The sequence below is a fragment of the Vanacampus margaritifer genome, chromosome 12 (assembly GCF_051991255.1).
Source record: "Vanacampus margaritifer isolate UIUO_Vmar chromosome 12, RoL_Vmar_1.0, whole genome shotgun sequence".
Lineage (NCBI taxonomy): Eukaryota > Metazoa > Chordata > Actinopteri > Syngnathiformes > Syngnathidae > Vanacampus > Vanacampus margaritifer.
The window spans coordinates 15,714,179-15,728,373 of record NC_135443.1 but is presented as its reverse complement, the minus strand read 5'-3'; the positions used below and the strand labels follow the sequence as shown (position 1 = coordinate 15,728,373).

Here is a 14,195-nt window from a genome sequence, read left to right as displayed (position 1 = left end):
CCATAGAGCGGTATTTTGAAGTTTTCAAAGTTATGGATATTTGGAGTTCAGCCAGAAGTTAAGACAATTTTGTTTTATTGTCATGTTGTTTGTGTTTAGTTATGCACGAGATGCACAAAATTTACTGTGCGTTTTAGAGTATTACCTCTTTTTTTTATCACAATCTAAAGCACACATTTGCAGTCAATGGCAAAGAAAGAAAATTGGGACAAAGACGAATAAAAACAGACGGCAACGATTTTCACATTTTTACCGGCTTATGGTATAGATTTTTAATGTGATAAAGATGTTTTCCATCTCTGGTGTGGAATAACATGAGAGGAGCTATCAACAGCTTCAGATTAGAAAACACAGCTACCACGGTAACCCAAATAATGCACAGGCTCCCTCAGCCTATTTCCCTTGTTTGACCCACTAACCTGTTTCTCAGAGCTGGCTGTTCATTTGCCTGGGGCTAGTTAGAACATTTCACTTTGCCTTTATGTATGATACTGAAGCACGTAAATTCCATACGAGGGAGTGAATGCAGGAACAGCATTAAAATTGCATTGACTTTCAGGAAACTTGATAGATTAGAAAGCTGCCTCTCATGCAACAAAACAAAACAAATGGACCAAAACAACATGAGAAGCTAACAAATATTTACAGTAGAATAAATCTACAGATGTATCATATGTCACCTGAAAATCCTTACATTGCGAAAGTAAACAAAGTGACAGCAACATTTTGGCACTCTAACAAGAGCGTTAAGCAGCAAGATAAACCTGGAGGAATGAACCACAGTCGTGCATCAGCCCGCCTTGATGGTCTTTTAAATATTAGGGTGGAAAACATGAGTGGTAAATGAGTGGAAAATATGCATTGCATTATCTGTCTGGGGCTTGCGGTGGAGAGTTCTCACAGCAGTAAATATGGACAACATCTGGCCTAGAGATATGGCTTTAAAAAAAACTAAACAAGATGAGCACAATGTTTTGATGTTGTTGTGTTTCCGTGTACAAAAGAGTTTCACGAAGTACCATTAAGTTACAATTCTCAGGACTGATTCATAAAATAACATGAATTGTCAGGTATTGTATGTTACTCATAGGCTTATTTATCAAGGAACTACTTCATTATCGTAAAACAAACTCTTTGCTAGTAATTGGGGGAAAGGGAAATACAATTTTACAACTGTTTTTTGAGCAATGTTTAGGTTACGATTCACCCAACAGCAAATCATTAGGCATACCTGCCCTCTAGGGTGATAGCCGTAGATCTGTAGCTAACAAATATTTTATAAAAATATTTTTTCATACAGAAAAAGTTTGTATTTACCTTATTTAGCAACATTAGGGGTGGGGGTGGGGGTGGGGGGTATGATGCAACACCACTGTATACCACTACAATATGTTAAATTTACTCATTCACTGCCATTGATGGCTATAAACGTCAAAAATTCATTTTAACTATTTCTATTAGTTTACATTTTTTTCCACTTTTGTTAACAAGAATATGAAAACCTAGAATTTTTTTTATTGTACATTTAGAACAGATACAAAATTTGTGATTAATCGCGAGTTAACTAGTGAAGTCATGCGATTAATTACAATTTAAAAAATGTATCGCCTCTTGCCCCTAATTTTTAATAATCTTTTTTTTCATTTTGTTTTTTTATGAATTTATGGCAGTGAATGAGTTAATACTGTGTGAGCACCATTACCTCCCACCATCCCCTGGCCACTAAAAAATGTACTTACTTTTCTGGCACAGGATTAAAATACAGTAAACTGGTGTAATTTTCCCCATTTCCTTGAAAATAACTAAATGCTGTATGTTAGTGAAACACATGTTCGAATTTTCTTTGAAGTGCAACAAGGTAAAAGGGAAAAAAAGGCCTTCACCATCCATCATGTGCTACTATTTCTTATGGTACATACAGTAATGTATATGGAAAAAAAACAGTGTATATGGGATGAAGTCATTTTCCCTCCAGGGTACTTACATAAATTACCTACTGTATACTGATTAGTATGAGAGATAGTAAAAAGACATACTGTATGTTGACCAATTATAGAGTAAGTGAATCTAATAAAAATAACTATGCACGTGTAACATAAATAATGTCTGTCAATTCAAAGGAAGAAAAATGTACGGTATGCGTTGACAGGATTTTATGGAGATATGATATGTGTGTGTGTGCATGTGTGTACATCTCTATTTGTACTAGTTAGGCTGGTCTTGACTAAATAAATGTTGCAGCAATGTATGTTGAAATGAAAGACTTTAGCTGCCTAATGTAAATTATAGTGAGCATTTTATTGCTTAAATACAGTCAAATTAAAAAACAATTTCATCTCTGTCAAACACCAATACAGAAAACGCATTATTGCCTACATCTGTTGATTTTCTGCTAGTGCTGCAAAATAAAAAATGCAGGCGCTCTGACAAAGAGCAAGCAAGCACTGATTGATGAAGTGCGTCTCCCAACTGTGCAGATTTCTGTAATTCAGCCAGCCAGTGGCCATGGATCAAACTTTCCACTTGGGAATTTGAATGAAGCATTGTGTTGCAAAAGTAGCATTATACACAACGACTTGTAGATTTAAAATAGGCGACCTTGATTCCATATGACAACACATCTCATGGAATAGCGAAAAGCATTCATGGTAAATAAACTATTTGACTAGACCAGAGGTCTGCAATGTGAAACTTTAGTCTCTGTGGAACTCTAAAAAAAAAAAAAAATTGTAGAAATATTTATTTGCATATTTATTTTTTAGATAAAATATTCTTCAAATGAATAAATAAATTAAATAAATTAAGTATTCAAAAACGGAGTCAAAATTTTTAACTTGTCAGACAGAGACGAAAGGTAGATTAAAAAAAAATAATAATTATGAGACAGTCCTCCAATAAATACGACCTATAGGTCGTTTTGAAAAGTTGGCATATTACGACAAAGTGTTACATATTTTAGTTTAGCAAACTCTATCGGCCATGTTAAATAGCACACAAATCCTAAAGTGAGTCTCAAACCAGGTCTGTCGGGTCGGAAGACGTGTGTTTATCTGACCGAGCTATTCGTCCAATGATTGTTTTAGTGTTGACTACATCTTTTCAGTCTTCAATCTCACTGTGCCTTTTCCTAATCTTAACCATTAGTGTCCCATGTAAAGACGTAACGTGTACTGTGCAACCTCACTGAAAGCCTCATCCTAACGACAACCGTTAGTCAGTGGCGGTGAATTTGCTCACTAAGATACATGTTAGTCTTTCGACCAGATGATCCTGGTTCAAGTCTCAGTTTTGTATTTTTTCGCTATTTAACATGGCCGATAGAGGTCACTAAACTACAATATGTAACACTCGGTCGTATTTTGGTGCATGTTAAAACGACCAATTTGGTCGTTATTGTTGGAGGACTTGTTGTTTGAAATACAAAAAAAAATGTCTAAAAAGAGTAAGAGAAAAAGCAGAAAATTACCATAAAATGTCCATGGATTTGCCAAAAATGTAAGAGAATTTAATAAAAAAAGGAAAAAAATAAATGTCCCAAAAAGGAAAAAGAGAAGCAGAAAATTACCCTATGTGCATACAATTGCCAACAATTTCAGAAATTTGACAGAAAAGCAGAAACATCTAAAAATGTATGAAACACTAAGTGTGAAAAATAATAGATTCAAAAACGGAAGACGAAGGGGGTAGAAGAAAATGAATCTTAAAGTATTGGTTGCTGCATATTTTCTATTATGGTGCAGCTCTAATTAGCTCTCGGCAGTCAGCACATTAGACTAACACATTGTTTCATTCATCACAATGTTCAAATGTTTTGCGGCTCCAGACTTTTTGGTTATTATTTGGCCTATAATGGCTCTTTTGACAGTAAAGTATACCGACTCCTAGACTTGACAGTAAAACCTTGCTCAAGTTCCTCTGCAAAAAATCGGAATTATGCCATTCATTTTGACACTATGGTTGCCAAGACAACAACAATACTGATTAGCTTCAACCACCATTTACCTTCCATGATTTGTGCTAGTGAATGCGCAATTCCCTTCCTTTTTACATGGTCATTGTAACTCGCAATAAATCATGATTTACAGTATCTCATTTGGCATTCTTCAAATGTTTGATGCTGTGTATGTGCCACATGGTTAGTCAACTCATCACCTCATCTTACCTGTGGCGTAGCAGGGTTGAAGGCCACACTGAGCACCGTCTCAGAGTGTCTCTGGAGCTTGTGAAGGTAGCAGCTGCTTCGTATGTCATATACATAAGCCTGAAATGAAGATGGACTAAATGAACACACATAACTGAAGTCTTTTATTGATCACAGAATATGAAGAAGAGAATATGAATTTGCATAAAAATTTGGAGAACCTGCTCGGCCCAGTATCTGCACTTAAATCATCATCACATGTTCTATTGTCAGTATGTTTAAACTGTAGCTGAGATTGCATCGGAACAACAGTAAAGCTGATTTAACTTTTTTCCAAAGGTCGTGCTTCATAGCCTATAAGTTATAGGAGGCTGACATGTTTTGCCGTCATCTTTCTGCTACAGGTACCCGAAGCAGAAGAACTTTACGAACGTAGTAATTAGTGGTAGGTCTGTGAAGTGTGGTCTCTCTGAGGCAACCGTCCATTTTGAAGCACGCACTTCGAACTTAGCTCATTGCATTCTATTAGTTCACCACTAGATGGCACTAAATTCTACACACTGTCTTGCTAAGATTTTGAGATAAGCGCTGATATTTAAAGTACAATCAATAGTGAACGCCAGATCAGGAAGTAGTTTACGGACTCAAATTTTACAGACATGTAGACTTAAGACAACATGTTATACTGTAAGTGAGACGAATTGGGGGGGGGGGGGGGGTAATACAGCTATACGGACTCTAGTATAATGAAGAAAAAGAGTGATAGACACATCAAGGTTAGATATTTAAGAACTTTGTTTTTTTTTCATATTGTGTCTCTAATTGTCTATTTTATTGATTTTTGTTCATTTTTATTTTATTATTGTTATTTATTATTATTATTTTAATTATTATTATTTTAATTATTATTAGTATTTATTTATTATTATTATTTTAATTATTATTATTTTAATTATTATTAGTATTTATTTATTATTATTCATTTATTATATTATTAGTTTATTATTTGTTTATTTTATCGATTGATTTTGACAGACATGTACTGCTTGATTCATATTTACTGTAATGATTTGAATGAATCGGTTTTGTGATTTATCATAAATTTATATGTCTATATTATCGTCAGACACCACACATTTGAATGGATTTACATCCTTGGGGAGGAGCTACGTTTCTAATTTAAGTTGTGAGATCTTAATCTTAAGAGACGACTATGATGTTCCCCTATTGTTCCAGTGTAAAATTAGAATACAAAATGACCTTAAGGTCGAGGACAGCTCATTAGGAACTCTTACATTGACTATGCGATGATGACTCTCAAGAGACGTGAATGTGTGTTATCAGTTGCCCAACTTTTTTTTCCCCTGGCTGGAATCATCAAATTTTAAGAGCCATTTGTTTGCTTGAGTGCCACAAGCAGATAAAACCAGATGTGGAGATAGATGTTCGTTACCAGACGACGACTCATCAGATTTCTACAGCTGTTTTGTATTGGGATTTTCTGAAAAAGGCACAAGGAAAACCATCCATGGGTAGAGTGTTTCCGCTCCAAGGCATGTGATGCGTGCGGTGTCTAACAGGGCAGTTCTTGGCTGGGGGGACATTTTGTCAATTCAATGTAACATAAAACCTCAGATGACTCTATTTATAAGAAGTAAAGCAGCAATTCAGTTTTGGCATAGTTATTATTTACCTTACTATTGTTGACTTTTGGGCGCCAGCCTGACATTCTAATTATTACTTTTAAAAATGTAAATGTGTAAATTCTGCTTAGCTTAGTTTTAGTCTAAAGATAGTTAAGCGCCTAATGGGAGAAAACCACTATTTCACCATTGTAAATTCCTCCCAGCAATGCACATTTGGCTACAGTATTCTCAAATCTTTGCATTGTCCAAATAAATGTTAATAAGCACATATTTCCTTCCACTGCTTTTTACTCATACAAACCGTGTAAGAAGAAACGGGACATTTTCCAAGACACTTTGAAGGCAAGTAAAAGTCACTGTCTGGAAAAGCAATTTAAAAACACTATTTCAACATGATGTAGAGTTGGACTTTGGAAAAAGGTCTGAATCCGATTAAAAGTGTCTGAGTCAAGTGCAAATAAATAAAATAAAAAATGCTCGGTGTTAAAATAGACCCCTGAACACATCACTGTGAAGGGGTTGAATCTCATGATTTTTCTCAGCCAATCAGTGAAGAAAAATCTATTGTGAGATATAACTAGTGGTACATTAATATCACTAGACTGAAATACAACTATATGAATAAAATGGGACAAAAGTAAAAAACAACTTTTGCAATGTATGTATTGTAATTAGGATTTAGAGCAGTGGTGGGCAAACTCAGTCTTTTCAAAGTCAAATTCCAGGGTTGGAGTCCTGCAGGTTTTGAAGGTTTCCCTGCTGCAATGCAGCTGATTCTAATCAATAGGATCGTTACCAGGCTTATGCAGACCTTGCTAATGAGCTGATCATATATCAGCTGTGTTGGAGAAGGGAAACATCCAAAACCTGCAGGACCGAGTGTGCCCACCCCTGGTTTAGAGATTCCAAGTATTTCAAAGATTAAGTATTGTACATGTAAAGGATTCATGTTTTTTGCTCGAAACAAATCCTGAATTTACTTTAACTACAACTATATACAGTGGAACCTCGGAGTTTGAACGTCTCGGAACTCGTACAAATCGGACTTCAACCCAAAAATCGGAGTAAAAACGGGTAGCCGAGCGAAGCCGAGCAATGCCGAATGCTCACGTTACGGAAATTGAGATGATGCGCTGCTTATTTCCAGTCAGATCGTGAATACTCCCGAAGGTGCTCCATACTCGCGAGTGCATTTTGATTTTTCCACGACAATTTTCTTCGCCATGGGTCCAAAGAAAGACATACAGTGCTACGAACCACAGTGGAATTAGGAGATTATCGCGGTTGCAACTACCGTGACTTCCGTAAATATTGGCACGAGGACCCCTCTTAGCTGTTCAACAAGGTGCCTGACGTGAAACAACGCACGCAAGGACGTCGAAGGACCCCTTAGTAGTCTAACAATATGCCCAATGTAAAATACACCAACTGAGCACTGAACTAAAGCAAGCATTAACATAGCATTTTTCATCCACTGATGCCATCACACCACAACACAAAAGGTAAGGTATTTTTTTATGTTTAAATATTGTACAGGGTGTAAATGTAAAAAACAAATAGAAATTTGACTAGGAATTTTCAGTTTTGGGAGTTTGGGAACGGATTAATTGTATTTCTTCTTATTTATTTAATTTGAATTTTATCTCTTTCTATTCTGTTGTTTTCTCTTTACTGTAAACTGCAGCTGGACGGAGTCCAGGAAAAAGTTCCCCACGGGGAAAATAAAAGTATATCGTATCGTATCGTATTTACATTATTTCCTATGGAAAAAAATGTTTCGGCGGTTGAACTATTCGGACTTTGAACACTTCATCGGAACGAATTATGTTCAAACTCCAAGGTACCACTGTACATCTATCCATCAATTTCTTAACCGCTTATCCTCACAAGGGTCGCGGGGGGCGCTGGAACCATTCCCAGCTGCCTACGGGCAGTAGGCGGTGTACACCCTGAGCTGGTTGCCAGCCAATCAAAAGAATAACGTCCTAAATACAGTCATATACCTCAAATTTATTTGGTCTTAATCTTTTGGTCATGATTCAGATCTAATTGTGCATTAAATTACATGTTGTAAAAATCATAACCACACACTGATGACACAGGTCTTAATCGTCCAGTAAATCAACTTGTTCATCCAGAAGCTACAATGACATCATCGCCCCTTCGACTACTTTGCTTTGTTAGCTTATTTTCATGCACAATTTATTTGTCACTTACGAGTTCACAGTTCATGTATCTACAACTTACGCATTTGTCCTCTGAGCCGCACGCTATGAATCGACCACACGGCGAAATGGCGGAAGAGCAGGAATGGCATCGGTTCACATGGTTGTCGTAACGGCGTACACACCTGAGGAAATGCGTACAATGGTGAGGAATTCGGGAGAATTATACAGAAACAAAGACTAAAGATACAAAAATGTCGAAAATCAATTGGTTTGAAATGTGACCCAATTTGGGAGGGAAGCAGGCCTAAATTTGAATAAAAAAAATTAAAAAACAACTGAAGACTTCAAAGCAGACATATTTTTGGGGGTGCTTCAGTGCTTAATTTTTTAGAGCAGTGGTCCTCAACCTTTTTTTCACCACGGACCGGTTCATATATGTCCACAACTTTGGCGGACCAGCAACCCAGTGGGTTGGGGTTGGGGGGTTTGCTTGGCTGTTCGTCGGCTGATTAATAAAAGGCTACGACAACAAACGCAAGTCCACTACCATAACAAGGGTAACAAAACACGACTGAGATAATTAGCATCTTGACATGTGTCAAGAGTCCGTCGTAAACAGAGAGAATCTGGTCACTTTCCAAAATAAAATATTTTTAAGCCTCGGCTAATCAATTATCCGGAAGTACAGTACGTTTTTTTTATTCTTTCAACTGTGCGGCCCGCTCCAAAGGTGCCCACGGCCCGGTACAGGTCCGCGGCCCGGTGGTTGGGGACCACTGTTTTAGAGTATATATATTTTACTGTGTGTTCTTTTTAACAAGCTAGAAACTTATAGCTATAATATATATATATATAACCATAGACATTAAAGGTAATATTTAAACAACAAAAATACAGTACACCCCTCATTTGATTGAAAATGGTTCGAAATCTGCTACCCGTGCCAATATTTTCTTTACTTTTCGCAAAAATCTTGTTGGCGGTCGCTAAAACAAAACAGGAAAGAGGAGGTAGTGGATGACAAATGGCTGCCTCTCGCCTCATACTGGGCTGCACATTTGCTTTGCAACAGCATGAAATGTCTTTACAATGCCACTGACAGCCCACTGAGCAAAGGTCTCGCTATATGCACTGAAATGTTGGCAGACCTAAACCTCAACCGGATCTGGTGAGAACATGCCTTTGACATTCATGTTGCAGTAATGGAGCTGAAAGTAGGTCAAAGACATATGCTACTGTATTTACAGTCAGAAATTGGGGGCAATACTTTTTAAGAGACTAATGCAAACTCTTTGAAGATCATAGTGGGTATTTCCCAAAATAAGAGGAGACTTGCCCGGGCCTTGAAATTGTAGTACCAGTCGCAGTTACACAGTGTACTTCACCTCCTGTTAGTGATGCAATGACAACCGGACATTTTCATGAATTTATAAAACCCATAGACGCCCAAACAGGACGTAAGAAAATAGTCTGTTCTCCTAAATGTTCTCCCAAAAGAGGACGTTTGGTCACCCTAATAGTGGGGAAATGTTCTAGCAAGATAGTTCCCTAGCAGATAAACGAGCACCATGGGAGCTAGCTAGGGAGCTAGCTAGCTAGCACCTGGGGCTAAAGCTAAACTGTGGCAGAGTTTTTTACTTTCTGGACCTGGATTTGCTACCTCTGCCACCAAGTAATCACTATTAGCCATAAATCGGTTGAGAATTGAGACAATGTGACCCATGTGTACCCGGTAATCCATGGGTGAGACAAATTAAGTTATAATTATTTAGACCCATTGCTTCAAGCATATTATTTCTAGTTAACCTCTTTACGACAACAAAGTATATTTTGGCCCCAAGGTGTTCCCCATCTCTTGCTCAAAGTCCTTAGGGATCGGAAGCAGCTCATCCATAACCTTAAACATGATATATGGTAGAGATGCATGGATGAATGGACAGACGCTTGTCAGCCAGTTTCACGTAATTGTATAAACACATTATGTGGAACTAGTTGATGGCTGCAAAAAAAAAAAAAAGGTTAACTGAAAAAACATCACTTTAGGGATCTCCCTAGGAACATCAAATACCACCGTCAACTTTGCTGGCATTAGGTCAAGCCCAGTTAGACAAAGGTATTTCCCAACACTGCGACCCAGTTAAACACAGTAAATGGAGAAAACAGACACTTCAAAGTAAAAATGGGAAGTACAGTGACATACTATAGCGGTGACAACATGTAACAAGTAAACCTTGGTGATATGGGAAAAACAGCAAGAGACTAACTATTGGGAGTAAAATCTAAATTGTGAAGTCCTTGACCTCACTGAATAGCTTTCCCATTTGGTCACATAGCTAACATTTGCTAGCATTTATTCTTCACATATCCAATGTCAAATGTGACCCAGCTCTTTTTAATATTATTTATAATATTAATATTGGACTGTTGAATGGATAACATGTGTAGGTGTGGTGAAAAGTGCTGACACAAGCTGCCAACATAACATTGACAATAAGCAGTGTAACCAGTTCGAGTAGAAACACTTATTTAGTTCAGAATCAGGGACGGTGTTCCATTGGGGCTAGGGGGTGCTATAGGCTCGCCAAAAAAAAAATATATATATACATATGAATATAAATATATTGACAAATAACACACACACACAAACACATGGACAAAGACAAAGTGTTGCATGCGTGATGACTGTTCACTATTTGAGTGATGACTAGCAGACTGCACTGGCAGGCCTGATCCTCTTTGCGTGGTAACCCTCAGGGTACTTTCATGCACCTGAGTATTCAGTGTCAGGCATCTAGGTAATGTGTACTTCTGCCATTTAAATACTGAACATTGTGATTTAAGTAGATCGGTCACTATCCATTACTTTTAAAATCGATTAATCTATTGATTATTCAATCGACTAATTGGTTTCGTTTTAATGTTGCAATAAAGTGTATTACAAAAGCATTTTTTTCCCCAATTACTGTTTATCAACCAGTGATTGGTGTTTATTTTGTACTTTGCATTCATATAGTGATAAAAAAAAAAGCGGGATTGATGTTCTACTATGTTACCGGTTCGGTCATTGTTTTCCAAACAGAAATCAGCTAAGAATTACTGTTGATATGCTGAAATCAGAGGATTTGGGCTATTTTAAATTTAAAAAAGATGGCTCCAAACGATTACTCGATTATTAAAATAGTTGTCTATTAATTTGATCCTCGATTAATTTATTAATTTTGACAGCTCTAGATCTAAGATAGCTTTTAAGTCATCATCTAAGCAAATATTGTAGGTAAGAGCTTTCCATTGGATAATTATTGCAGTGATTGATATATTTGAACTTGTAACGTTATTTAACCCAAACTGATGCAGCGCGTAGCTTTGCATTTGCTAAACAACCATGTCAAAAACAACTAAGAAGATTGCTGAAACTTCTAAAATTGGGTTAGAAATGTCAAATGAATTATTCAACAGCGGTGAACCATAATTTTCTGGGAAGATGTGTGGTTGGAAAATAATCTTAACAGATCATTTCGATGTTTGGTGAGATCAGATGGTACAAAAGTCAAAAGTTATGTTTAATAGAGAAAGTAAGCATATAATGCAAAGAGAACTTGAGGGTTTTTGTGCAAAACAGCTGTGTTGCCCTAAAAAACGGATGCAAATGGGTGAAATTGTGTAAGGTGCTCTAGTGAGGAAAAAGATTTCACTTTAATGGAAAAGTTACGTGGTCTATTAAGTTTTAACCTTATTGGCGATAGTGATGGGCACATGAGGATATAAAGTCAACTGCTTACAGTGCAAACTTGCTAGAACTGATATAAAACTTTTAAATAGAACACAATGCATGTCCTTGCCTCTGTTACAAAAGGGCAAGGAGCGCTGGAGATCAGGTTGCAGAAAAAATACGATCAAAATGAGTCGTGGGATATTTCAAAATGTCCGTACAGACGTTTTTGATTTTTTTTTAATTTTTCTCAAGTTATCTGCATGATGTCATATTATTTTTCAGGAAATTCTGCTGAACATTCAGATGAATAATAAAACCGGGTATACTGTACACTTTCTGCTCCCATTTGCTGTATGCAACCTAACATCATTTACACATTTAGGTCACTGTAGCGCAGTAAAACATGATTTAAAATAATTTAGCAATTCACTATTAGTTTCAGCTTCATCTCTATGTATTGAATTGTGTTGCTACTGAGACATTCTGTATACAAATCAGTATGTTTAACTGTAATTGTTTCAACAGCAAAGAATCATATACTAACCTAAGTGTGCGAAGGTCCCACAACTTCAAGCCATCCGTGACTGCACTGGTGAGGAAAAGGTTATATGATTCTGGTGCCTGTGTGCTGAACATTGAGCCCTGCATGTGAAATATACACAAAAAAATGCCTCGTCAGGACACGCATGACTCAAATAGTTTGCGACTTAGCTTCTTAGAAGTGCTGGAAAATTATTTTGCAATATAGCCTGTATAAGCAAACGGCTTCCAAATATTTCCTTCCACTTTGCACAACAGTGTGCGGAGAAGGTCGAATTAAAGCCAATAGTAGTGAAACTGGAATGTGAGATGTTTTCTTTTCAACAATTTGTTTTCCCTCCGTGATCCGCCACAGTGAGATAGCACTCAGTTATACATACACTTTCCACAGCACACATACGCCAATTCCATGTGGCATCCCGACCAACTCATCAGACGATGCATAAAAGTGTGTGTGAAATAGGGGGAGGTTTTTTGGGTTATGAGCATGAGAACGGTTGTCTGAGAGGGCATTTCCAGTTCAGTTTTCCGAGAAGTCCTTCTGCTGTGATGAGTTCCAGGTGAGTTTTTACTGAAGCGGCAATGGAAATTTCAACTGGGGAAACGTTGCTTCCCCTGCTGCAGTTCCTCTGATTGGCCAACTTTGAGACTAGAAATCAAGGCAAAAGATAAGCGACTACTATATGAGTCCAGGCTGAGGCAGTCCCTGCGATCCGCTCTGGTATTATCCCGCCCGCACTCCTCAGGCCCTCGGGCACCCATTGACGCAATAGCTCAGCTGAAACAACACAGTCAACATTGATGGCGCACAATAGCTGGCGTGACAGTAGAGGGGCGCCTGTGAGAGCGAGGCATGAAGTCAACTGTGCGCATCACACTTGAATGCGTGCATTTGATCCATGCCACTAGCTGCTGTTGATCCAGCTAAGTAGACACAACAGCATGGGGTCACTACACTGTTAAAAAAAAACAAAAAAAAACTGTAATATTACAGAATTTTACTTTTTATTTGAATTTTTTTTTATTTTAAAATATCATTTAATTTAGCCCCCAAAAATATTTTTACATGTCAAATGAAATTTTGTAATTTTACCATAATTTATTTGTAAATTTATATATATTTTTAAAGTGAAAATACCTAAAACTTTTGCAATGTCCTCGAATCTAGGACATTCATTGTAATAATAATAATTCATTGTATTAACATTTATTTTGAAAGGACATCTGATGAGATATCGCAAATAATATCGGGAATAATACGCAAAGCAAAGAATTGGATTTACGGACGCTGCCTCTGCTGAGGCATCCACCCTACCAAGTATACATTTCATGAGATCTAAAATCTGGTCGTCTGGTGTGTCTGAGGTTGTGGGTCTGATCCCCTTGGTGAACATGTAGAAGTATCCTTGAGCAAAATGCTGAACTAATGCTGTGTCATCAGAAGGTGAATGACTAGTCAAAATGTAAATTTGATTTGTTTTATATAATTTTTTACAGTATAAACAATACAGTATACACATTCATTCCTTTATTGAGAGCCAGTAAGTAAACATGACCATCTTATGGCATATGGAGGTATGCCATAGTCTGCAACAAGTCACTTGGAGTGCAGAGGTAAAAAAAATAAAAAATAATACTCAGAACACCAGCTCTGTTTTTTAGAATATATTTTTTTCAGCCGGTTTTTCGGAATAATTTTTGACCTGAAAAAATATTCTGTAAAACAGAAAAAAATATTCAGAAAATTTTAAAAAATACTCAAAAAAACTAAACTCCCTCAAAAAATTAGTCCGAAAAACTCCAAAAAAAAGAGTTGTTGTTTTTTTCAAGTGAATGCAATACGCTTCCGTCGGAAACAAACTGTTTTTACGAGAAATAAATTATCTGTTATTTCGCAGTATTTTTTTCTGGCGCCCTAGCTGACAGAAAATTACCGGTTTTTGTTAAGATTTTTTTTTTTTACAGTGTAGGTACTCAAGTTCACATAT

At 36.9% G+C, this 14,195-nt stretch overlaps 1 protein-coding gene across 1 annotated transcript in view; it reads right to left on the bottom strand.

Annotated features, from left to right (window-relative positions):
* The window catches only part of wdr27 (WD repeat domain 27), a 35,572-nt gene that overhangs the window by 8,422 nt on the left and 12,955 nt on the right, over positions 1–14,195 (bottom strand). The window contains exons 21-23 of the mRNA XM_077582926.1: positions 12,212–12,309; positions 8,035–8,137; positions 4,163–4,261 (exon numbers count right to left, since the gene is read on the bottom strand). Of these exons, the coding sequence (XP_077439052.1) occupies positions 4,163–4,261; positions 8,035–8,137; positions 12,212–12,309 (300 nt within the window). The remainder of the gene's footprint in view (positions 1–4,162; positions 4,262–8,034; positions 8,138–12,211; positions 12,310–14,195) is intronic.